We start from the raw sequence: 27,820 nt of genomic DNA on the forward strand, positions 1-27,820 counted from the left end.
TAAAATTTCAAAAAGTAAAAAAAAAGTTCTCTGCTGGAGGTGAATTTCCTTAAGTTACATTTATTTAATATGTGATTTAAACTAATATACAAACATTCCATTTATGTTTTTTGTTGCTATTGTTGTTAAGGATAAGGAAAAAAGAACTGTATCCTGGCTTCATCTATACAAATATAAGCAAATAATACTTCCTCAACCCTTTTGCCTGTTTTCTCCTCTAACCTCTACTACCATTTTCCTATAACTGCTTCTTTTGTGTTAAATATATACTCTATGCAATATACACTTTTTAAATGTTTATTTTAATAATACATCTAGCTTTTAATGGCTTTTTTAAAAATTTTTTTATTTTTGACAGGCAGAGTGGACAGTGAGAAAGGTCTTCCTTTGCCATTGGTTCACCCTCCAATGGCCGCCGCGGCCGGCGCGCTGTGGCCAGTGCACCATGCTGATCTGAAGGCAGGAGCCAGGTGCTTCTCCTGGTCTCCCATGGGGTGCAGAACCCAAGCACTTGGGCCATCCTCCACTGCACTCCCAGGCCATAGCAGAGAGCTGGCCTGGAAGAGGGGCAACCGGGACAGAATCCGGTGCCCTGACCGGGACTAGAACCCGGTGTGCCGGCGCCGCTAGGCGGAGGATTAGCCTGTTGAGCCATGGCGCCAGCCCTTTAATGGCTTTTTTAATGGCTTCAAACATCATTAAATGATAAATATGTGTGTGTGTGTATGTGTGTGAGTGAGAGAGAGATGGAGAGAACCATTTCAACTTTTTGATAGTTTGTTCCAAAACAAGAAACAAATAAAAGCTTATGTATAAAAATGAATTTCACTTCGTAACTCAAGATCCCAAGGAACAGCAAGTAAAACACATGTGTATGTATTTCACAAGCACCTAATATGTGCCAATTCATGTATAGTTCAGATATGACTCTTAACCTCAGATATAGGCACTTTCCAATAGCAAAATGTCAAGCTGAAAGATTTCCCACTCCAGTCTCTTTACGTGACTGTAAATGTGAGACTCAGTTGTCACTAAAAATGAGTCCAAGACATCTCCTCATGCTAAGCTCCTAATGCCTTTGCAGGATTTCTACTGCTTTTCTTGAGGACCAAGCAATTATCATTAGTGAAGAATAGACTGTTAATTTTCTGCTCCTATTTTCTTTTTCAATAGAAGCAGAGTAAGACACAGTTGCCATGATTTATTCATCCTTTTAATGCTTGCTTCAAAAGTGGTTATCACAGATTGAGATTTAGTTCTCCCAATGTTTGATTCAGAGTCCATAAAATTCAAGTCTCACAAGTGTGCTCATTTTGAAAGAAGTCATTTTCCCTTTAAATGTTTATTTTCATCTTCTTGCAAGGCAGAGACTGAGGCACGCGCACACACACACACAGACACCTATCATTTGCTGGTTCACTCCCCAAATGATTACAACAGCCAGGGCTGGGCCAAGCCAAAGACAGGAGTCCTGAATTCTGTCTGGTTCTCCTCTGTGGGTGGCAGGGGCCAAAGTACTTCCTCAATCATCTGCTGCTTCCCAGGATGTGTTAGCAAGAAGCTGAATAGGCAGTGGAGGTGCTGGGACTCCAACTGACATTAACTGTACAGAATAAAACTCTTCTTCCCCTTTCTCAACAGTATGTTAAAGTTTTAAAGACCTTACCAGTATTACCAACATCTCATTTTTATTTACTCTACTAGTGATAATGTGTATGTATTTTTAAAATTTGTTCAAGAGGAAGAGGGGGAGAGGGAGGGAATGATGAAGCAAGTTCTCATTTGCTGGTTCACTCCTCAAATGCTCATGAGGGTGGACCAGGAGCAAAACTTGGAACCAAAAACTCTATTCTGCTCTCCCACACAGGTGAAAGGAGGCCAATTACTGAACATTAGCAGGAAGCTGGAGTCAGAAGCTGTAGTGTGAATTGAACTCAAGTATTCCAATGTGGGATGTAGCATTTGAACTGCTAGGCAAAATGCACACTCCCCAGTGTGAGATATTTACCTATACTGCCAAGACTATACTATCACATATAACATATCTACAAAGACTATAACCTCAGGGACACGTGTAAAAATATCTCTTGAGTGTTGGGTCTGAGGGGTAGCATTCCTGATAATTAAATACTGAATGATTTATGAAATAGCAGTACAAGTTTATATTCCCATCACCAATACATGCAAATTAATCTACATCTTACCCAAAACTTTTCATCAGCAATTTCCAAGTTTTTGTCACACTGATGGGTTGAAAATTATATTTCTTGTTTTATTTTCATTTTTCTGGTCATTAGTAAGTTTGTACATTGCTTTATCTATCAGTACCTGGGTTTCCCCTTATTTAAATTTTCTATTAATCTCTTTTGATAATTTTTGAATGCTATTTTTATTTCTGTTAATTTATAGCACTTAAAAATAAATTATAGGTATATTCTCTTTTAAGTTTTAGATATTCCAAAGCTGACATTTCACTTTTAATTCTTCATAAGGTTCTTTTAATCAAAATTATTTTGTTATTCAATCCATTGTTCATGTTATGTTCTGTGATTCCTACGATAGTTATTCTAAGTATTTTAAATTAGCTCTAAAGCTTACATTTCTTTTTTTTCTATTTATTTATTTATTTAATTTTTGACAGGCAGAGTGGATAGTGAGAGAGAGAGACAGAGAGAAAGGTCTTCCTTTGCCGTTGGTTCACCCTCCAATGGCCGCTGCGGCCAGCGCATCTCGCTGATCTGAAGCCAGGAGCCAGGTGCTTCTCCTGGTCTCCCATGCAGGTGCAGGGCCCAAGGACTTGGGCCATCCTCCACTGCCTTCCCGGGCCATAGCAGAGAGCTGGCCTGGAAGAGGGGCAACCAGGATAGAATCCGGCGCCCCAACCGGGACTAGAACCCGGTGTGCCGGCGCCGCAAGGCAGAGGGTTAGCCTGTTAAGCCATGGCGCCGGCTCTTTTTTTCTTTTTTTTAAAAAAGATTTATTTATTTAGTTTAAAGGTGGAGTTACAGAGAGGCAAAGGTAGAGAGATGGAGAAAAGGAAGGAGGGAGGGAGGAAGAGAGGGAGGAAGAGAGGTAGGTCTCCATCTGCTGGTTCATTCCCCAAATGACCACAATGGCTAGAGCTGGGATGATATGAAACCAGGAGCCTGGAGCTTCTTCTGTGTCTCCCATGCTGGTGCCGGTGCCCAAGAACTTGGGCTATCTTCCACTGCTTTCCAGGGCATAACAAAGAGCTGGGTTGGAAGCCGAGTAGCCAGGACTCGAAAGGGCGCCCATATGGGATGCTGGTGCTGCAGGCAGCAGCTTTATCCACTATGCCACAGCGTTGACCCCATGCTTTACATTTCTTATTTGGGTCTTTAACCCTTATGGAGTCAGCTTTATATATGTTTAAGATAAAGATCCAACTTTCTTTTTTTCCCTAATAGCTAAGTATCCACGTTAAATGTTACTGTTACCGCATTGTCATATACCAAGTTCTCAAATATATAAAAATATTTCTGAGATCACTGAGTTATTCTAGTTTTATTACTATAGCTTTGTAGTGATTCTCAACATCTGGCAGGTCTAGCATATCTTTTCCTCTCTCAGGATTGACTTAGTTAATCCTGAACATGCACTGATTGGTTGGTTTATGCTAATTCAAGAATGAATATGTCGCCTTTCTTACACACACACACACACACACACCCCAAATAAAATTTTGAACAGAAGGAACTGACATAATAGATTTAGTGAGAACAGTTATCACTGGCTTAAGCCATGTAGTACACAGAGCCTGATAATATATGTTGTCTTTTAATTAATAAGTTTAGAATGTTTTCTTTAAAGGCTCCATGCATTCTTAAATAGGTGGTTACCACTACACCATCTTCTAAATAGGTCACTACTGGTAGACAGCAGGGATCAGAAATTCATGGTTTACAAGTCAAATTCAAGCTTGTCATATACTTATAAAGCAAGTTTATCAAAATACAGCCATGTCCATTTGTTGAAATGATGTCTAAGATTGCTTTCATGCTACCATCAGCGGAGATGATAGTTGTGATGAGACCATCTGGTCCACAAGGCTGAAAACACTGTTCAACCCTTTATAAAAAAGGTTGCTTGACTTCTGGGTACAGAAAAAAACCTATTGGTTTTCATAAACTGAATTTTCTCAGTTTTAGTGGTTTACTGATTGTTTTGGATTTTATGACGACTATATCATTTATGTACACAGATAATAAATTTTACCTCTTTTAAAATCTTCCTGTCTTATTTGGATTCTACTTAAAATTTCTCAGGGAAATTTAATATCTACTAAAGAATTTATGTACATGGTCTTTAACAAGTTAAGAGAATTTCCATTTATTCTTAATTTTCTGAGCATCTTTCATAGATAGGTACAAATATTAAAAGATTTTTGTTTTTATAATCTAGTAAACTATCATTTGGCATGTATGACATGTTGCTGTATAGTGCTTCTTAAAATCTGGAGTAAATGGATACTTACATACTTCAATTTAATTAGAAAAGATCCCTGCGTCTTTTGGAACTCATGGTATTCCTATACTAAATTACAGCCAATTTTGTAATTTCAAAGACTATTTAAAGATACAGCAAGTATAGAACATTCTAATCATAAGCTAGAAAGACCAGTGAATATTCACCAGGAAAGTATGCCTAACTTCTAATACTGTATCAGTTATGAAATCCATGAGTCCATCCATATCATTTGAAGTTCTACTTTTACACTAAGTTCTACCCCTTACATACCTCCAACTAAGTAGGGTAAGAATAAAAATCACTTTCATATTATTAACATATTTAGGCAACTTCTTAGAATTTAAGCGAAAAAATTCACACAGGATAAAAAAGCCACTCATTAAAGCGTATTTTAGGTTTGAAGAAAAGTAGCAGGTTATTTTTTTTTTTTTTTTACTTGCTAGGTTAGCACTTACTAAATTATTGATTTAAACAAGAATCATTGTTTTAACAATTTCAGAATATAGATTTAAAATCCCTTATCAGGAAATTTATAACTCCAAAGTTCTGAAGACTTAAAACCACAATTTATCTGACAGCAACCTAATTTGAACTGATAGGTGGCTATTTATTTTCAAAGGTCTTATTTTTCCCACTTAGCATGAATATTTGCTAAGGAATATCAGTGTGTTTGATCACAGATGTCCCCTTGGACTTTGCAGAAACACTGTAATAAGTGGCATGTGCATAATATTCAAGATTTGAAAAGCCTGATTTTGAAACACACTAGTTTTAAGCATTTTTGACAATGGAGTATGGATCTGATAATTCTAAAGCAATGAAAGATTCTCAATCCTCCCCTCAGCATTAAAAAGCAAATACTTGTGCTTTTATATTCTAAATCTTTTAAATCAATGAAAATACTAACTTTCATATCATTCATTTTGATAAAAAAGCCACTTTTTTAACATACTTTAAAATATCACAAAAAAGCTTCAAGAAAACTAAACAAAATGTTTATTTTCGTTTTATTTCATTTATAATATTTGTTTTATTTCATTTATTTATTTTTTATATTTTTTTTTGACAGGCAGAGTGGACAGTAGAGGGAGACAGAGAGAAAGGTCTTCCTTTTTGCCATGGGTTCATCCTCCAATGGCCGCCGCGGTAGACGCGCTGCGGCCGGCGCACCGCGCTGTTCCAATGGCAGGAGCCAGGTGCTTATCCTGGTCTCCCATGGGGTGCAGGGCCCAAGAACTTGGGCCATCCTCCACTGCACTCCCTGGCCACAGCAGAGAGCTGGCCTGGAAGAGGGGCAACCGGCACAGGATTGGTGCCCCAACTGGGACTAGAACCTGGTGTGCCAGCGCTGCAAGGCGGAGGATTAGCCTGTTAAGCCACGGCACCGGCCGTTTTATTTCATTTATAATATTTGTTCATATCTTCCAAAAAAAGAGATATGAATTGCAAGCTTCTAAAACTAACATTCAAGATATTAAAGAGTTATATATTTTTGTAATACACAACTAGGTTCTTCATTATTCTGAATTCATGATCTGAAATCAAAAGCTTCAAAATCATGCAATAAGACATAAGAGGAAGGAGCACTTACTTAGGAGTAGAAGGACCCCGTGGCCATGTTCCATCTTCATTTTTCTGTTCTATCACTAACACCTGTAAATATGACACAATAAAAGGATGTTTTTCCATAAATTTTTAGTTAAAGTAGCTTTAAAAGATGAGATGAATATACAAGAAATTAAAGTAACTGAGTATTTAAAGGATACAGTAGACACGGTGAAGAGGTAGTTGGGATAAAGGAGACAAAAAGACCTCAATTGTAAGAAGTCAGCAATGAAAGTGAGAAGAAGGTAGATGAAGAAAATCATCAGCTCTATGATTTTAACAAAGTCTACACCAAAATCAAAATATAAATTTCTTGAGTTTAGGGAGTGTATTTTCCATTTTTTTTTGGTAGATGTATTACAGAACCATGCAAATAACAGATGATCAATCATGAAATGTTTATAGTTGTTGTTAAATAAGCTGACATCTTATTTTAGCTAACTATTATTACAATGCTATTGAGGCTTGGATAATCTGAAATTATAGATTACACAAAATTTAATTGCAGCTTTCAAATTACCGTATATTTATATTGTTACTATGTAAAGTATAGAATCTTTTAATATATAAGTGGGAGAAACACAAGTATGAGAATTGGACTAAAGTTTCCTATTACAGCATTATAATGAGATAGACAAAAATCATTTTTAACAATGATAGTACAGACTGAAGCAGAACTACTTTATTGCAAAACTGCTCTGGTTTTTGTTATGGGATGAGTCTGCAAAGTAGAAAAACTTAGCAAATATAATTAGAGTAGCAAAAGAATAATGAAAGGAGCCCAAAAAATTTGTGAAAAAATATAATAAAAATGTTTGAAATCATATACACAAGGGGTTTCTAAAGGTTCATGGAAAATCTTATCATAAGAAAACTACAAGGGGTGGGCTTCGTGGAACGGTGGGTTAAACTGCCACTGGAAATGTCCACATCACATATTGGAGTGACTGACTTAACTCTCATATGTCTGCTTTCCGGCTAGCTTCCTGCTCATGCACCTGTGAGGCAGGAGATGGTGGCCTAGGTATTTGGGTTCTTGTTACTGTGGGAAACACGGAAAGAGCTGGGGCTACTGGCTTTGGCCAGGCCCAGCCCTAGCAGTTGCTATTATTTGGGGAGTGAACCATAGAATGGAAGACCTTTCTCTCTTTCCCTATCTGTTTCTCAGACTTTCAGACAGAAGGATGGACTGACAGATACAGAGAAAACTTAAAAACCTATCCACAGATTTCCAAAACTTTTTGTATCAAAATAAACTTACCTTTTAACTTTATTTTTCACAAATTTTTGAAGTACCTCTATATATGCCATAAATAATATATTAATATTTTAATTTCTATGGGAAAACTATAATACAGACAATATGATTTGAAGTAAATACAAGGCACTAAAAAGCTAAATCTATATATTCAATTTCATGAACTTTTTCTTTTTTTTTTTTTAAAGATTTATTTATTTATTTGGAAGTCAGAGTTATACAGAGAGAGGAGAGGCACAGAGAGAGAGAGAAAGAGAGAGAGAGAGAGGGGTCTTCCATCCAATGGTTCACTCCCCAATTGGTCACAATGGCCGGAGCTACGCTGATCCGGAGCCAGGAGCTTCCTCTGGGTCTCCCACGTGGGTGCAGGGGCCCAAGAACTTGGGCTATCTTCCACTGCTTTCCCAGGCCATAGCAGCGAGCTGGACTGAAGTGGAGCAGCCAGGCCTCGAACCAGCGCCAATATGGGATGCTGGCACTTCAGGCCAGGCCGTTAACTGACAGGTAGCGTTACAGACAGTGAGAAAGGCCTTCCTTCCATTGGTTCACCCCCCAAATGGCCGCTACAGCGATCCGAAGCCAGGAGCCAGGTGCTTCCTCCTTGTCTCCCATGTGGGTGCAAGGACCCAAGCACTTGGGCCATCTTCCACTGCTCTCCTGGGCCACAGCATAGAGCTGGACTGGAAGAAGAGCAACCAGGACTAGAACCTGGCACCCATATGGGATGCCGGCACAGCAGGCGGAGGATTAACCAAGTGTGCCATGGTGCCAGCCCTGAACTCTTTCTTCTAAAGTTGCAATTTTATAACCTATTCTACGTATACTTGGCAATATAGTCTGGTGGATTGTATGTTTTAAGATCAATTATATTTTGGCATTTGGATCCTAACTGTGAAATGTAAATTCATTTCAGAATACATGTAATGAATAAGACATTTTTTAAAATTCATGGGAGTTATTTATTAAGAATATGCTAATTAAAATATTAAAGTTGCCTTTAAAAATATAGTATTTGTGCATTCAAAAACTAATATGATGAATATACAGCTTATAACAAATAAATGTACCATGCATGTAGCATTCTGGCTACTTCCTAATCACAATCCCCCTCCTATCTGACAACAATAAGGTACTATCTTAATATTCTAATTATCATTCCTACGGGGTATTATATAATTTTCAAAATTTACAAATATAACTTAGTGAGTAAATTTTATTTGTGAAGCAAGTTTTCTTTTACTGCACATTACAACTATCATGGCACCTACACATAAAAAGGATAATTAAAAGACAGATTTTTCATGGTCATTTGAAGGACTTAAATCATTACTCCAAAAAAACAGATTTTAGCTACAAAAACTTTCAAAGTTATACATTTAATATTGTTGTTTAACTATAATACCTCAACATCTAATAGAATTTGTACTTAAAATCCCATTGTTTGTAACCATGGATTACTAATGCTTAAAAGGCAATCAGAAATGTTAAAATGTATATCTTTATTCAAATGTATCATTTTGAATACAATTTTGCTTACTGTTAAAACTAACTCATGATGAAAGTATTCTTTAAAATATTTCAAAACAATTCACTTAAATACAGAAGACACAAAAGGGACAATGAAAAATAATTCTGGGATGCAAACTCTTCAATAACGTATCTTTGTTTTATTTTGCAATAACAAGACTTTCAAGTTTAGTTATTAAAAAAAAGTCTTGTAGAGTTATTGCTCATAAAAGAACTGTTATAAAATCTAGAAAATTTGGGGCCAGCATTGTGGCATAGCAGGTAAAGCCACTGCCTGTGATGTTGGCATCCCATAAGGGTGCCGGTTCATGTCCCAGCTGCTTTGAAACTTCTGACCCAGTTCTTGCCTAAGGGCATGGGAAAAGTAGTGGAGATGGCCCAAGTCTTTGGGTTCCTGCACCCACATGGGAGACTCAGATGAAGCTCCTGGCTCCAGATTGGCTGAGCCCTAGGCAGTTGTGGCCATCTAGGGCTTGAACCAGCAGATGGAAGATCTCTGCCTCTCCCTCCCTAACTCTTTCACATAAATAAATTTTTAAAAATCCAGAAAATTTAATACATACTTTGAAACATTCTAGAAGATAAAAAGTTTCTAAGGATAGTTAATCTTATTAACGTAGCTTATTCTCTAATCTGCAGTCTGATAAATGTGTATCTATCAAGAACACAGACTCGTGGCTGGAGCTCTGGTATAGCGAGTAAAGCCACTGCCTGAAGTGCTGACATTCCATATGAGTGCCAGTTTGAGTCCCGGTTGCTCCATTTCCAAACCAGCTCTCTGCTATGGCCTGGGAAAGCAGTGGAAGATGGCCCAAGTCCTTGGGCCCTGTAGCCCTGTGGGAGACCCAGAAGAAGCTCTTGGCTTCGCATCAGCTCAGCTTTGGCTGTTGCAGCCATCTGGGGAGTGAACCAGCAGATGGAAGACCTCTCTCTGCCTCTCTGTAACTTCGCTTTCAGATAAACAAATAAATCTTAAAAAAAAAAAAAAATAGATCTTTACAATGATAATATAAAATAAGTGTTATTTTTTTCATCATATACATTAGAAAACTGAGGCTTAAAGAAGTTAAATTACACCCCTGGAGCTAACTCAGGCTCTGAGGGATGTTAATCACAAAGAAGTACATGTCTATTGGAAGCCTGATAGAGGGAACTGGCTAGCTAGGGCGGTAGGGGTGCTAATTAACTGGTGGACTTCCAAAGTGCTCATTTCAGCTTAAATCAGGTAACTTTCCTTTTTTTTTTTTTTTTTTTTTTTTAATTAAGATTCATTTTATTTATTTGAAAGAGAATTACAGAGAGAGGGAGACACACAGAAAGAAGTCTTCAATCCACTGGTTCACTCCCCAAAGGGCTGCAACAGCGGGAGCTGAGCCAATCCAGAGGCAGGAGCTGCTGTCAAGTCTCCCACATGGTAGCAGGGGCCTGAGCCCTTGGGCCATCTTCCCTTGGTTTCCCAGGCACATTAGCAGGGAGCTGGATTGAAAATGGAGCATCCAGGACTAGAACTGGCACCCATATGGGAGGCTGGCGCTGCAAGCTGGGGCTTTAACAGACTGCTCCACAGCACTGGCCCCATAACTTTCCTTTTAACTGTAATACATAATTTTTTTTTTAAAGATTTATTTTATTTGCAAGAGTTAGAGAGAGAGAGAGAGAGAGAGAGAGAGAGAGAGAAACCTTCCATCTGTTGGTTCACTCCTCAAATGGCCACAATAGCTGGAACTGGGCCAAACGAAAGCCAGGAGCCAGCAGTTTCTTCTGGGTCTCCTTCAGGGGTACAGGTGCCCAAGCACTTGGGCCATCTTCCACTCCCTTCCCCAGAGCATTAGCAGGAAGCTGGATCAGAAGTGGAGCAGCTGGGACCAGAGCCCATACAGGATGCCAACACTGCAGGCAGAAGCTTAATCTGCTAGACTACAGCACCAGGTCCCATAATGGGTTTTATAAAATTTCACTTAAGACTACAATGGATAAAATAATTTTTTAAAATAGCCTAGTACAATACTTAGCACATAAAGGTATTTACTAAAAATTGATTCTCCCTGGTTTCTTTGAATTTTTAACAACCCAGCATCACATTATTGATGCTGTTAGTAAATTTTAAGTAAAACAGAACTAAATAAAAATTTCTATACACTGGAGCATCAGACACTGTGTTAGGTATTACAAATAAAAACAAATAGGATGCAACACCGAACCAAAGCAAGGATCCCACAATTTAACTGGGGAGCTTAATATACAAATAACTAAAGTACATAATGAATGATAAAAAAAGACCTAAGCAAAAACATTTTGGAAGTTAAGGGAACAACTTTATTTGAAAGCAGAAACATCCTATAACTCAACATATATTGAGAAAAACAGAAAGCTGAAGAAATGAATTAGAATTTGAAAGATGGATAATCTGACCTAGTTAACCTACATGACAGTATCAGATGGGATGGTAAATCTGAATATCTAGATGGTTAAAAGGACTTTTAGCTGGATAGAATCATGGACTGGGAAGAAGGGGGTATTAGGCAGATAGAATACCATGCAAAATCTAACAGCATGCAATAAAACAGTGTGTTCAAGGAACTATAAGCAGTTCAGTTCATTACTGTTAGAGTATAAAACACAGACAAGGACAATTTAAAGATGCCAGATGACTAGGCAAGATGTTAAACCATGTCTTTCATGCTGCGTTAAAGTGCTGGGATTTGATAGTAACTAAGGAGCCAGAAAAGGCTTATGAAGATAAATAATGAGGTCTACATTTTAGGATATTCTGGTAAAAGTAAGATCTAGTGCACACAACAGAAACCTGGAATTACAGCAATCTCTATGACAGATAACTGCTGAGAATGGAACAAAGAGATTAACTCAAGAGATATTTAAAAGGTAGAATCAGTTCCTAATTGTGACTAAACATCTTCATCCCTTAATATGTTGGCTTCTTTGGATTATAACATATATAAAGACCAAATGACAGCCAGCGCCGCTGCTCAATAGGCTAATCCTCCGCCTAGCGGCGCCGGCACACCAGGTTCTAGTCCTGGTCGGGGTGCCGGATTCTGTCCCGGTTGCCCCTCTTCCAGGCCAGCTCTCTGCTGTGGCCAGGGAGTGCAGTGGAGGATGGCCCAAGTACTTGGGCCTTGCACCCCATGGGAAACCAGGATAAGCACCTGGCTCCTGCCATCGGATCAGCGCGGTGCGCTGCCTGCAGCGCACCGGCCACGGCGGCCATTGGAGGGTGAACCAACGGCAAAGGAAGACCTTTCTCTCTGTCTCTCTCTCTCACTGTCCACTCTGCCTGTCAAAAAAAAAAAAAAAAAAAAAAAGACCAAATGAAAACTGATAATGTTTAACAAGGGTTGGCAAACTACAGTATACTTAGCCTACTGCCTACTTTTGTAAATAGTTTTAGTGGAGCTGGCCATACCTGTTTTTGTACCACCTATAACTGCTTTTGTGTTACTACAGAGGCACATTGTATTTCCAACAGCATTATGTGGCCTACAGAGACAAAAATGTCTCTTATATGGTTCTTCACAAAGTTATTGACCCATTTTATATTGTTTTTTTTAATTGAAAATCATTTCTTTTGAATAAGTAGATTATTTCCAAATTCAACAAGGGAATCAGAAGTTATGGTTATTCCAGCAGGGATATGAAGTAGAGATGCAAGTTATAAAGAGGAAATCTGCAACAGTAGAACCCATTTTGTACTTCAGGATAGTCATTAAAGTTGGTGAATCCAAAAAACTTCATGTATAATAAGCTTAGAGTAAACAATACTGCTAAACAATACCTGTCCTTGGTATAAGCCAGCATCCTGAATGGTGCTGTCTGGTTTATTCAGAGGTTCAAATGTATTACTCATGTATTTGTTCCACAATCTGGTCTCCTTTTCATCTGGAATATTGAAGATTTTTCTTATTTCCTTTTCAATTGTATCTAGATTTAAAAAGCGAAGATACATACATATATATAATAAATATGTTAAAATATATTACATTGAGCTAAATGCCTATATATGCATAAAAATTCTAAATTTAAAATATCAACATGATAGCAAGAATAAAGAGATCTGTAAGGAACATAAAAAACCAACAAAACTAAAGTTTTCACAACTAGGTTTTTATATTTAGGGAAGAAATGGCAATTGTAACTCAGATGATTACTTGAGAACTTTAAGACCCCAAAAGATAAAGAGTTAAATCATTTAACACTAAAATATAATTTACATTATATACAATGAACTTTAAATTTTGGCGCATTATAAAATCAACATATTCTCTGAGGATATGTAGAAGTTAAAAATATTAAAGTATGATTAAGAGATGCTATAGATGGAAAGTATTTTTCATTATAATCTAAGAATAACATATTAAACTGAATCTAATTTATAGTTTGAATATCTAGCTAGAATATATGAACAAAATGAAAAGCATTTGATTGAAGAGATTTCTACATTGATCAAAATTTCTTATTCACCCAATACACCATGTATTTTCCTCATTACTGAACTGGAAGTTTTTTCTTTAAACAGCAGCAGTTTAGTACAAAGTAAGACACAGGATGATCTACATATTGGAGAATCTAGATGTAACAAAGTTTCAGTACTCATGAGATGTTAAATAAATCTTTAAAAATTTTTAAAAATTACGTAATACTATATATCTATCTAATTCTGGCCAATAACTTGCCCAACAGAGTCAAGCATGTTCTCCAAATAAATCAAAATCTACACTTATACTACATAATTAAATTCAGTCCAATAATATTGTTTATGTTTCACTTAGCAACTAATATACTGTAATAGTCTTGTAGTTAATAAAACTTTGATTAGGGGTTAAGTCAGTAATAAATTGTACAGTGCATCTCAAAACTTAAAGCAAGTTATCTAGAATATTTACATATTTTATTACATCAAATAAATATACTGTCATGGCTCTTTATTATGGCAGGGTTGAATTTTTTCCTTTTGTTCTTTTTATTGAAGCAGAATATGTGCACAGAAAAATGCACTAATCATCAGCACAGTGTGGTAAATATCCAAAGTGGACACGCTCATGGAAATAGCATTCAGATCAAGAAACAGAATATTACCTAGGAAGGAGGGTAAAGGAGTAGTCTTAGTCTTTCCATAAAAATGAGCTTTTTCTCTAAATGTAGAAGTAATTTTTGCTCAGAGCAAAGATATAGAAAATAATGATATATAAATATCTACCTAGATATAACTACTGTTAACATTTTGATCTTCTTATGGACTTTTTGTCTACTAATACACACAGATATTTGTATAGTATATTATAGGTATATGACATACCATCTATAAACATGGAGATTTCTTCCTCATTGAGTTTTGCAATCTACTTATACATGGTACTCTGCTTGTAGTAAGAACTGCAAAAGATTTCAAGGTACATAGTTTTTTCATAATATACATTTTTGGGAACTTTCTGAGGATTCCCTCAAATGTACAATTTTAAATTATTTTTATAAAACAACACTTATTTTTGAGCCAGTTTTCATGAACTTTTAGAAGCACCTTGAAATACAGGGAAAGAATACTATAAGCTAAAGAAATAGTAACATAAAGGCCTTCATTTGGGAAGGTGTTTGGCATTTTAGAATGGTGTGACACATCAATGTGGCTGAAGTAGAATAAGCAAGGTAAAAATGAGACCATCAATGAACATTTATAGGAATATACAGAATTTTGTGAGTTACCAAAGTATTTCTATTTTATTCTCAGTGAGGAAGGAAGCCACTGAGGAGTTTGGAGAAGTAGCATGATATGACAGATACTTTATTTTTTAAATTAAAAAAAAATATTTACAGAGACAGAGAGAGCTGTCATTGGTTTACTCCCCAAATGCCTGCAGTAGCTGGGGCTGATACATAGTTGAAATTGGGAGCTGGGAATGCAATACAGGTCTCCTATATGTGGGGTAGGTACTCAATTACTTAAGTCATCACTGTGGCCTCCCAAGGTCTACATCAGCAAAAACCTGGAATCAGAAGCCAGAGTTGGGAATTTTTTTCCTTTTGCACTCCAATGAAGGTTGAGGGCATCCTAATCAGAATCTTACACACTAGGTCAAATGTCCATCCCAATGACAAGCATGTTAATGTTCTTTTGCTGTTAGTGAAGTCAGAATGCAGGGGGTCGAGGACGGGAGACTAGGTTACTGTAAGCAATCCAAACCAAAGTGGTAGCAATGGAAGCATTATTAAGTGGCCAGAATGACAACAGATTCTAAAGGAATTACTAAAACATACTGCTAGACTAATTACAGGATAGAAATAATAAATCAGGATGGTAAGAATTTTGTCCTGATAATTAGAAAACAAGTTGAAATTACTCAGATGTGGAGGAATGACAGGATAGCAGGTTTTGGAGGAAACAGAGGGAATTTAGGTTTATCATGATAATTATTTTGAGACGCTAACCAGATATACAACTGAAGATATGAGAAAGTTGATACTGGAATTAAGGGAGCATTTTCTATAGGACATGCAACTTAAGATATTAACATGCAGAAAATATTTAAATCCAAGAGACCCGAAGAAATTACCAAGAAAAAGAGGAGATCCAAGTACTGAGCATATAACACTGATTTTTTGAAGTCAGGAAGGCCAAGATGTTCTCACAAGGACTCTGACAATATGTAACCAAGTAAGAAAGTGCCCTGAAGCCACGTGAAGAGAAAGTGTTTCTAAATAGAAAAGTACTTTATTCTATTAAAATGTTGCTGGCAGGTTAAGAAAACCAAGATTTCTTAATTACAAGTCATTACATATCATGACAGAAAGAGTGGAAAGGGAATGGTAGGACTAAATGTCTAATGTAGTGGACACAGAGAGATAATGGGAGCAGACAAAGTGGTAGCCAGATAGAATACTGCTAAAGATAATGCCAAGTACTGTCATAATGACAGTGCAGGGTATAACTACGGGATGAACTGGTGACTGTAGTAGGAATGCAGGACGAGATGCCTGGAGTTGAGAATGTCGTGAGACTATGTGTTTATTTTCCCATACATTAATTTGACTATTAGTAAGTTAATGATAAGCATAGGAGGTAGAAAAACATTAATACAGGTAATAGAAATATAGCTGCTATGGCAAATATTTCTAGTAGGAATATTTAGTAAGAATGTGGATTGAGCCTATTAATAAACTAGATTTATAAAGCATTTTAAAAATGTTTTATAACAAAAATTATGTTTTCAATGGTTATCCTTAAAGGAAAACCAAATTTTTATTTATTAAAAAAATCTTAACTTATTTTATTTGAAAAGCAGAGACAGAGACACACAGAGATCTTCCACCCACTGCTCATTCCGAGATGGCTGTAATAGCCAAGGCTGGGCCAGTTCAAAGCCAGGAGCCAGGAACTCAATCTGTGCCTCCCACATGGATGGCAGGGACTAAACCACTTGAGCCATCATTTGCTGCCTCCCAGGGTGTGCATTAGCAGGAAGCTGGGTGGAAAGCAGAGTAGTTGGCACTCAAATCAGACAGTTCAACATGGGATGTGGGGACCATCCAACCTGCAGGCCTTGTAAGGCCCACAAAATGTCCCCAGTAGCATTTTAACTGCTGCACCACACACTTTGGCCCTAAAACCAAATTTTAATCTATCTTACTAGAACACATGTAACGCCCAAATAAATTTATTTATGGAGAAAAAATACTAAAGGACAAAGTACTTTGGCCTTGCTATTGTAAGTTATTCAGATCTTGCCTATGACACTACCACTTCTTCACTGTAAGTCAGGGGTGGGGAGCCTTTGTTCTACTAGGGGCCATCTGGATCTTTATAACATCATTCATGAACCATACAAAATTGTCAACTTAAAAACTATTTAAAATTGCATATATGAAATATGTGAAATTTGTTTTATTTAAATAAATTTATTTTAAAAATTAGCCTGCTATATAAGTTTATTGAATTTTGAGTCCTGCCTGTGGTTGCTTTGGCAGGGCCAAACTGAATGATTTTGTGGGCCTTACATGGCCTGCAGGTTGGATGATGCTCACCCCTGCTATAAATCAATGTAGGTAGTACTAGCTAAAAACAGAATATTTTATTAACTTGTTAACAACAGGCAGCCTCATATATGTATTTCCTATTTCTGTTTACATTATTTATATAGCTAAATTTCCTGTATATACTGATTTTGATCATTTTCAGTAAAGATATTTTAAAAGATCACAAAGGAAAAATATACATTCATTTTTAGTTTAATATCCAATTTCTTTATTTCATAATTCACTTCCTATAGAAAAACAGTCAGTTAATATCTCTAAAATGAATGCTTCTTTAGTATTCATAGGTTGTATAAGGCAACAATTAAGAGAGATGATTCTGGTATAAGAAATCTAAGAAATCTAATTATGGAATTGAAGTACTAACTCTAAAACAAGGCAGGTTCTAAGCCTCAGCTTCATTATCTACAAGATGAGCATATAAGATTGCTGAGGTTACAAATAAGAAAACTCCTGTCAAGTGCCTAAAGCATAGCAACTGTTCAATAACTGCTAATTTGTATAACAAGAAACATGAAGCCTCCAGAAGTCCTGGCTTGATACATTGTAAGGTTTTTTTTTTTTTTTTTTCTTTTTGCTTTAAAAGCAAACTCGGTTTAATAAAGACTTTCAGACATTTTAAACTAAGAACTACCAGAAGAAACTGTGACCTAGTACATTTATATGAGAGGTCTTCAAAAAGTGAATGAAAATATGTATATTATGAAACCGATTTCTACATTATTTTGTACCAAAGTAAACTTTAGGCACCTTTTTGAAGTATCCTCATATGTACTGGTATTTTGTACTTGGATATTTTCCATTCAATTCTGAACTCGCAGAACTGTTTAATGAACCACCAAAGTATCAACAATTCAGTGTGAAGAGCACTAATTTAACAGAATGAGAAATTTTAGTTATATAAGAATTCACATATAATTTTAAGGTACATATACAATGTATGTAGCACTTTCAAATATTAGTATATTTAAACTATGTTGATTAAAATCTATGCTAGCTTATAATTTTTTGAAGCAGAGATTCTTTTTATTAATTACTATCTTCACTGACAAGTTGTTATACAGCACTTAACATGAGAACACCATAATGCTGTTCCGAATTTAGAAATTAAGCCAGTTTATGATTTTCATGTAAATTTTAAAATGTCCAGCAAAGTCTAAAATAAGATTTCGGATGGTCCCATATTTACATATAGTTTTCTATTAAAATGAAATTGGGAGACAAGAACAAATTTTAAAGTAACCAGCAAACGTTATCTGTATCAACTATTTTAAGAGGTAGCTTATCATTTATATATATGTACATATATATATATTTTTACAGGCAGAGTGGACAGTGAGAGAGAAACAGAGAGAAAGGTCTTCCTTTTCCATTGGTTCACCCCCCAATGGCCGCTGCGGCTGGTGTGCTGCGGCTGGAGCACTGCGCTGATCCAAAGCCAGGAGCCAGGTGCTTCTCCTGGTCTCCCATACGGGTGCAGGGCCCAAGCACTTGGGCCATCCTCCACTGCCCTCCCGGGCCACAGCAGAGAGCTAGACTGGAAGAGGAGCAACAGGGACAAAATCCAGCGCCCTGACCGGGACTAGAACCCAGTGTGCTGGTGCTGCAGGCGGAGGATTAGCCTAGTGAGCCGTGGCGCCAGCCATCATTTATATTTCAATTGGCTGTAAATTTCAGAAATTAGTCTCAATTTTAAGACTCTGCTTGTTAGGCAGAATTATGGATTCCTATAATACATATACTAATATGATTAACAATATTGAAAACTTTCAGTTTTCAACGCAGAAATGTTTTATTTTCCTAAATAAGTTCCATGGATCTGGAAATGTTAAGCAATTTATCCATAATAATTATAATAAAGTGATATTTATATATGGAAATCCTAATATTTTGAAGAATTCATTTTATAAAGATGAATTTATTTAACTTGAATAAAGTTACAAATATTCTAGCTAAATAAAGATGAAGACATAAAAAGCTCATAAGCTAATAATTTATTTGGTAAAAATAGTTGGATTAATCAAGCACTTATGTACTTGAAGAAAAATATAGGGTAAAAGTATTTTCCTGCCATGAAATGGAGAAGTGAAAGCAAAATGTACTTATGAAATTAAGAAACATTTTAATTTACTTTTAGTGAAACTTGTCTTAATAATCGGTCCCAATTAGGAAATCTTAAACAGTGCTATTAAACTTGCTAATCTCTCTTTCATGTCAAGTTCTGTGTGTCATGTTCCCTCTCTGTTGTCTATTTGCATTTTCCAACAAGTCCAGTATTATCTTTAATCTCGTTTTACCCCATCTTTATTTGAAATTAACTACTTTTCATAATTTTTTGTTTTATGAAACAAAAAGGACAGTACTTTTATTGAATTCACAATCATTTATTTAAAAACACTACCCAGTATATTCTTGATCTTAAAAACATATTTTAGTATGTATTTATATAAAGATATATAAATTTATAGACAGAATCTGGTCTATTTATATTTGAGATAATATAGAAACTATTTAAGGAGTCTATTCATTAACGGTAACAAAATAAATATCAATGTGTCATCATATCATGTTAAGCTTGCTGTCTTAGACACTTAAATGTATTTATAGTCCAAAAGAATAAACTGAAAGAATAAAGGAGCTAACCAACTGCCATTTTTCATATTACCTAGCTAAGTTATATTTAATTTTCATTTAAAGCTCTATTTCAATTTAAATTCACAAATATAACACATTTTTCATGTGCTAAATTTTAAAAATAATTGTTTTTTAAAAAGTAAAAATAGCAAAATGTTAAGCTAATTTAATAAATGCAGATAGGGCAAGAATCAATAAATACATTGAATCAAGGCTGAGAATCTAATATTTATGTAAAAACCTACAAAATAGTTATAATATTAGCATATAACAGAATTATAACTATATATATCATGGAAATGGTTTAAAAGAGAGACAGGATCTTACATTACCTATTGTGTCAGCTTTGCTAAATCTTCGAGTTACAACATTGTTCATGTTTCCATTTTCACAGAGCTTCAATTCTGTGAGATATACTTCTACCTTGCAGTGCTTTACAAACATACCCTGTTCAACCACCTAAAAAAATTAAACAAATCAGTATCAATTCTATCAATATATTTCACTCTAATGGCACTATATTTTTCTAAAGAGGCTTTGGAAAAAAACTACAGATTTCCATTGAAAAATAGTAACTATTAAAACATGTCAATATTAAAAAACAAGAAACACTTTTGGAAGTTCTAATATTTAACAGAAGATGAATAACCGTAACCTCAAACATTACCAGTCTGGAAAAGCCTTCTACTGATCTATAAAGATATTCTGGTACACTATCGATTTGGAATATAGTCAACATTTAAGATGAGGAGGTTTACCCAAAAGACTATGTGTATTTCTCTCTCTCTGCAAATAAATATACATAAATATATAAAAGCAGCTCTGATTAAAGATAGACATATTTTTAGCTTCTAGTAGTGATCTCCCACAGAAAACCTTTAAAAAGTTACATTTTATACAATGCAACCTAACAACGGCTATATCATGACTCTGTATGTTAAAATACAACTTTTAAAATGATAATTGTAAATACTACTGCCAGAATCTACAGCTCTGGACCTGTAACCAATGTTAGTTTCATCTTAAAATGACTTTGTTTGACCTTTAAATACACACTTAGTAATTTAATGCCACAAATGGAAAAGAAAGCTGTTAAACATGCAAGCAATAAAACATAAAAAGAGAAAATATGTATATATCAGGGTCACCTTTTCAGTAAGTATATTTCCTTTTGATCTTCTAAAGGTTAACTGTAGGATTTCAGTCATGAATACAGTTTCTAAAAATAGTAACCAGACTGATATGTGATACATTAGACAAATATGGCAAAAGGGAGGCTCCAAAGGACTGTCAGATAACACAAGCTTACATCAGTTCAGTAAGGAACTTATAAACTTGTTTCAGTTACGGGAAAAATTGTTTCAGCTAAAAAATATTCCAACAGAGTTTATCTAGTATTTACTATGTAATCCACTGTGCAATTTTCTGAGGTGCTGTCATATATAATCTCTTAGTCATACTTGTTACAAATTTCTAAAACAGGTAACAGCCTGTACTTCTGATTCATTTTATAAAACTAATATATAAATGATAACTCCTAACTAAGAAGATTTATCTTAAACTTCTTATGTTGATTTACTTTGAGGTTAAGAATTTAACAACTGGGGCTGACACTGTGGCATGGTAGGTTAAGCATTGTCTGCAGAACTGACATTCCATACATGCCCTGGTTTGAGTCCTGGCTGCTCCACTTCCCATCCAGCTCTCTGCTATGGCCTGGGAAAACAGTAATAGATGGCCCCAGTGCTTGGGCCCCTGCACCTGCGTTGGACACTAGGAAGAAGCTCCTGGTCACTGGCTTTACATCGGCCCAGTTCCAGCCACTGCAACCATTTAGGGAGTGAATCAGCAGATGGAAGACCTGTCTCTCCTCTCTGTCTATAACTCTGCCTCAAGTAAATAAGTAGATCTTTTTTTTTTAAAGTAACAATTTAATGTAAAAAGATTACTTATTGGTATATATAAATTAAAAAACTAGGAATCAAATATTCTTATCGATTAGAACTTTTGCTCTGAGACTCAGTATCTAAATAAAATTCTAAAATAATAAAACATTAAGATAGCTACTAACCACAGGTTGCTAAAACTGAGATAAATCACAGTTTATGAACAACAATGAAAAAAGACAAATGGAATGACTAACAACAGAGCAACAAAAGGGATAAATAATATAAAATAAATACAAAATAATGAAAAATCCAGCAGTTGTGGCCATCAGCAGGTGAAAGACCATTCTCTCTCTCTCTCTCTCTCTCTCTCACTGCCTCTCCTTCTCTGTGTAACTCTTTCAAATAAAAAATAATAATTTTTTAACGCTAATAGGTATTTTCTCAGAAAGAAACTGTTGATTGAACAAAGAGTCATTTTGAGATATGTGAAAATAAAACATTATTTCAAAATCCACACTACTGGGATTCACATTTTTTAAACGATTTATTTATTTAAAATGAAGAGTTACAGAAAGAGAGGGAGAGACAGACACATCTTCCATCTACTGGTTCACTCCCCAAATGGCTATGTCTGTCAGGGCTGGGACAGGCCGAAGCCAGGAGTAAGGAGCTTCATTAGGGTCTCCCACACGCATAGCAGGTTCCAAGGACTTGGGCCATTTCCCGCTTTCGTAGATTCATAGAGAGCTGGATTGGAAGTGGAGCAGACAGGACACAAACTGGTGCCCATATGGGATGCCAGTGTTGCAGGCAGCAGCTTAATCTGCTGCATCACAATGTCAGCCCCAGAATTCAGAAGTTTTCTCAGAATTTTTTATTCTTTCCAAAAACATCTTAAATTGTTAAAACCTATATCATCACATTTCAATACTATATTTTAAGATATTTATTATTCAAAAGTAGTGTTAAATACTGCTCCACTTTGAAAAATATGCTAATTATTTTAATTCAAAAGAACACAATAATTGTTAAAGCCTGAAACAATAGCATCATAGCAGTGAAAAAGAACTGGTATACTTATGACTTAGTGTTATTATATCACATGCAGACTAGTTATATAATATCTTCTTTATATTAAATTCATAAAGTCTCCTATCTTCATCAAAAATGTCTATAAGAATACCACTGAATAGGAGGGTTATGAAGACTGTATAACAGGAAGAAAAAGCTTGTTAAAACAAGGTATTAATTTAATTATAACCATTAAAAGATATACTTGAAATAAATTCAGAAATGACATTTAGGATTAAGAACTATAGGTGACAGTGTAAGTTTACTCAAACTGAAAACTGCTATATTACCATAAATAAGGTTCAAGCACTAAATGAAATCTAGCTCCTTGTCCAAAATTTAAGATTTATAGACATGCAAAAATACTTTCATTAATTCAGGGCCACAATGAAGGCAAGGTTTCTTTACTAAATTTTTAAAGAAATACAAGTGTATACAGAATTAAATAAAACTTCTCTTTGTTGTCAAAATTAGAGGGTACTTTGTATAAGCCAATAAATATATTCGATAACTGTAATGTCTATTCTTTATATCTATCTGTGAATGTTTCACAGGAACTTTACTTTATTCCAAGTGTCCCACACAGCAAAATGAGAAGAGAAACAAAAATAATTTCTAAAGAAATTTGGTACTGTAAAGCAATTTGATGACACTAGGCCTGATGGACATATTTAATATATTTTTAAAAGATTTTTGTTATTTATTTGAGAGATAAGAGTTACAGAGAGAGAGGGACAGACAGAATAGTCTTCCATCCACTGGTTCATTCCCCAAATGGCCACAATGGCTGGATCTGGGCCTAACCAAAGCCAGGAGCTTCTTCAGGATCTCCCACATGGGTGATGGAGTCCAAGCACTTGGGCCATCTTCTACTGCTTTCCCAGGCCATAACAGATTGCTGGATCGGAAATGGAGCAGCTAGATCATGAACTGGAACCCATATGGGATGCTGGCACCACAGGCAGAAGCTTAGCCTACCATGCAACAGCGCTGGCTCCCAGATTTAGTATTTTGAAGTAGCTATGTGCACCTTTAAAGCACTTAGTAAGCACCTGTATCTACTGTACGTAAGTAGTAGTTCCTGGCATCAGGATGAGACTAGATCAAGTAGGTAACTAGATAACTACAATAGTGAGAAGAAAAGAACTAAAAGACCAAGAGTTCAAAAAGGAACTTTAAGGGCCAGCACTGTGGCACAGCAGGTTAAAGCCCTGGCCTGAAGTGCTGGCATCCCATATGGATGCAGGTTCTAGTTCCAGCTGCTCCACTTCCGATCCGGCTGTTATGGCTTGGGAAAGCAGTGGAAGATAGCCCAACTCCTTGGGTCCCTGCACTCATGTGGGAGACTCAGAAGAAACTCCTGGCTCCTGACTTCAGATTGGCTCAGCTCCAGCCATTGCGGCCATCTGGGAAGTGAACCAATGGATGGAAGACCTCTCTCTCTGTCTCTACCTCTCTCTGTAACTCTTTCAAGTAAATAAATAAAAAACTTAAAAAAAAAAAAAAAGGAACTGTAAGTATTCTTAGAAGATGTGGTCATTCTTTTCCAGGGAGACTTGTTGTGGCAGAGCAGGTTAAGCCACTGCTTGGGAACACCAATTGGAGTTCCAGCTGCTCTATTTCAGATGCAACTTCCTGCTAAGCATCTTGGGAGACAAAGATGATAGCTCAAAGTACTAGGGGCCCTGACACCCATTGTGGGAGGCTGGTTGGAGGTTTTTTTTTTTTTTTTTAAAGATTTATTTATTTATTTGAAAGTTAGTTACACAGAGAGAAAAGGAGAGGCAGAGATAGAGAGAGGTCTTCCATCTGATAGTTCACTCTCCAGTTGGCCGCAACAGCTGGAGTTGTGTCGATCCAAAGCCAGGAAGCCAGGAGCTTCTTCTGGGTCTCCCATGAGGTTGCAAGGGTCCAAGGACTTGGGCCATCTTCCACTGCTTTCCCAGGCCATAGCAGAGAGCTGGATCAGAAGTGAAGCCGCTGGTTCTCGAACCGGTGCCCATAAGGGATGCTGGTGCTGCAGGCGGCAGCCCTACCTACTACACCACAGTGCCAGTCCCCTTGATGGAGTTTCAAGCTCCTCAATTTGGCCTAGCCCAGTCCTAGCTGTCAGGAATTTGGGGAGTGAACCATTGGATGGAAGATCTTTTTTGTTACCGTGTGGGCTTCTTCATAGGCTTCCTGAGTATTCTTGCCATGTGCAGTTGAACTCCAATTAAGAAATGACTGAGAGAAAGCTACAGTGAGTATATGTGCATCCCAGACGGGAGCATGGTCTTTTAAAAAATCTAATCCTTAAGTAATGTTCCCATGAGTTCTGCTATATACTATTAACTGGCCATATAGACCAATCTTGGTATAAATAGGAAGGGGACTACCCAAGGACATGGATATGAACTCATTAAGGATCTTCTTGAAGGCTATTAACTTGCGTGCTAATAGTACTATGAAGTTAAATTTTAAACCCATAAAATTTATAATTAATGTTTTAAAGGTTCTAAATTATGATTCATTCATAATAATTACTTTCTATAAGTCTACATTTTTACTTGTGGAAAACTGTTCTTTCCACTCTGAAGACTATTTTGTACTTCCTTTAAGATAGGTCTGTGGGGGCTGGCATTGTGGTGCAGTGGGTTAATGCCCTGGCCTGAAGCATCGGCATCCCATATGGGTGCCGGTTCAAGACTGCTGCTCCACTTCCAATCCAGCTCTCTGCTGTGGCCTGGGAAAGCAGAAGATGGCCCAAGGCATTGGGCCCCTGCACCCATGTGGGAGACCCAGAGGAAGCTCCTGGCTCCTGGCTTCAGATCAGCTCAGTTCTGGCCATTGAGGCCAATTGGGGAGTGAACCATCAGATGGAAGACCTCTCTGTCTCTCTGCCTCTCCTCTCTCTGTGTAACTCTGACTTTCAAATAAATAAATAAATCTTAAAAAGAGAGAGAGAGAGAGAGAGAGAGAGAGAGAGAGAGAGAGATAGGTCTGTGGATAACAAATTGTATCATTTTTTGTTTAAAATGCCTTTTCCAGGGTTCATGTTAGGTGTAGTGGGTAAAGCTGCCCCCTGCAAAGCCAGCATCCTATACAGATGTCAGTTCATGTCCTGGCTGCTCCACTTCTGATCCAGCTTCCAGCTAATGGCCTGGGGAAAGCAAAGAAGATCATACAAGTTCTTGAGCCCCTGCCACCCACATGGGAGACCAGGATGAAGATCCTGGTTTGGGCCTAGCTCTGCTCTTGCTGGTATAGTCATTTGGGGAGTAAACCAGTGAATTGAAGATATCTCTCTCTTTCAAATAAATAAATAAATAAATTCTTTTAATTGGCTTTTTCATCTTCTTTTCTGAAGTATTATTCTTTGGTCTTAGTATTCTATGTTGGCAGTTATTTTCTTTTAACATACCTTAAGACAATTTGGGGGCCAGAGCTGTGGTATTGTGGGTAAAGCTGCCTCCTGCATTGCTGGCATCCCATATGGGTGCCGCTTTGAGACCCAGCTGCTCTACTTCTGATCCAGTGCTCTGCTATGGCCTGGAAAAGCAGTTGAAGATGGCCCAAGTCCTTGGGCCCCTGCACCTGCGTGGGAAACCCTGAAGAAGCTCCTGGATCCTGGCTTTGGATTGACGCAGCTCTGGCCACTGTGGCCAGCTGGGGAGTGAACCAGTGCATGGAAGACCTCTCTCTCATCCTGCCTCCTTCTCTCTCTCTAACTCTTTCAAATAATAAATAAATCTTTAGGAAAAAAAAAAAAAAAAGAAAATTTGTTGTTTCTGAATTCCACTTTTTTATTTTATCCTTACTTTGAAAATAATATGAAGGTATTTTAAAAAGTTTGAGGAAAAATGAAATTAAAACATAAGCTAATTTTAATTCAACAAATTTTGAAATCCATACAAAGTTTTCGCACTATATACATTTTTCATGAACTTTATGAATATCCCTTGATTACCTTTTTCTGAAGCTACTATTGGTATTATGTTTTTGCCTTTGCTTTTCAATTTTTTTATTGGGTACATGTTGTTTGCATTTTTTCAGCTTTGGATTCACAGCATTTCTTGAATCATCAGCTTATCTTTCTCAGTCTGGGAAAATTCTCAGTTATTATTTCCTCAAGTATTAATTCTGATTCTCTATTTTTTCTCCTTCTAATAGTCAAGCAACAAGCATTTAGGTTAAACTTATTCACCATATTCCAGATATACCTTCAATATTTCTGCATTTTTCAAATTTTGTCTCTAAACTACAAACTATATATTTTCCACTGACACCATTTAGTTTACAAATTATCTCTTCAATTCTGTTTAGTATTATACTCGAACATTAACTCTGTATTTCATATTATGCTTCAGTTTCAGAATAATATTTGGTTCTTGTGTAATAGTTTGCCCTACTTTTCTTCTTTTTAAAAAACATAGTAAGCACAGTATTTAAGTTTCTACCTAATAAGGCTTTATATGGATTCTTTAGGGGTCTATTTTTCTTTGACTTTGGTTCCTTTGTATTTCTGTTTATCTGCCTATTTTTCTTTTTAAACTGAATGCCAGACACTATAATTTAAACATGTTAGAGATGATTTGAGGCACAGAACGATATTTAACTTTGTTTCTGCATTACAGCTAGGGTTCCTAACTCACATATCATACAGAGGTTTCAAGAAATCTAAAGTCATTTTCCAAAGAATAATAGCAATGAAGTTGTTGGCTAATCTATATAGTGAAAACGTATACAATATAATTTGCTATAAGAAAAAATGTGTATATTAAGATTAAATTCATATAATTTAATACATTTAAAGATAAGCTGGACATAAATTTTCCTTTATCCTAGGAATGAAGACCTTTTTCTAGTTCTTTTATAGCGAAATGGGCTATTCTTTGTTCAAAATACTCAATTCTTCAGCAACTGTAGATAAAGCTACCAGACCACTGTTGGCATGCCTAAAAGAGGAATTCTAATTGTGAAATGGCCACCAAAAAAACCCAAAAAGAATGAAATCAAAGAACTGAACTAACACTTTAAGATATTTTCTTATTAAGACAGATTCTAATATATCTTAACCATAGATATACAATATGAATTATTCATGAAGCACTATGTAGCATCAGTTCCATATAATGTTCAATGTGCTGCAGGATTTTTACCCTTGTATTATCTTATTTGACTTTTTAATTGTTTCTATATGGAGGGGAAAAAACCCCTACATAAATAATTTATGTCAAGAGATTCTGGCTCCTTCCCATTATCCCATGCCCGCCCCTGAATAAAGTTAGGTTGCCTAACTTTCTATCCTGATGTGACCTCCTAA

General features: G+C 36.3%; 1 protein-coding gene across 3 annotated transcripts in view; it reads right to left on the reverse strand.

Annotated features, from left to right (window-relative positions):
* USP15 (ubiquitin specific peptidase 15) overlaps positions 1-27,820 on the reverse strand; it is a 127,250-nt gene that overhangs the window by 63,548 nt on the left and 35,882 nt on the right. For all 3 annotated transcript variants that reach the window (XR_009867034.1, XM_062203316.1, XM_062203315.1), the window contains exons 4-6: positions 19,888-20,014; positions 12,672-12,817; positions 6,080-6,141 (exon numbers count right to left, since the gene is read on the reverse strand). Coding sequence is in view for 2 of the 3 variants with exons in the window: in XM_062203316.1 (XP_062059300.1) it covers positions 6,080-6,141; positions 12,672-12,817; positions 19,888-20,014 (335 nt within the window). In the remaining variant the exon portion in view is untranslated. The remainder of the gene's footprint in view (positions 1-6,079; positions 6,142-12,671; positions 12,818-19,887; positions 20,015-27,820) is intronic.

The sequence above is a fragment of the Lepus europaeus genome, chromosome 10 (assembly GCF_033115175.1).
Source record: "Lepus europaeus isolate LE1 chromosome 10, mLepTim1.pri, whole genome shotgun sequence".
In the NCBI taxonomy this organism is placed as follows: domain Eukaryota; kingdom Metazoa; phylum Chordata; class Mammalia; order Lagomorpha; family Leporidae; genus Lepus; species Lepus europaeus.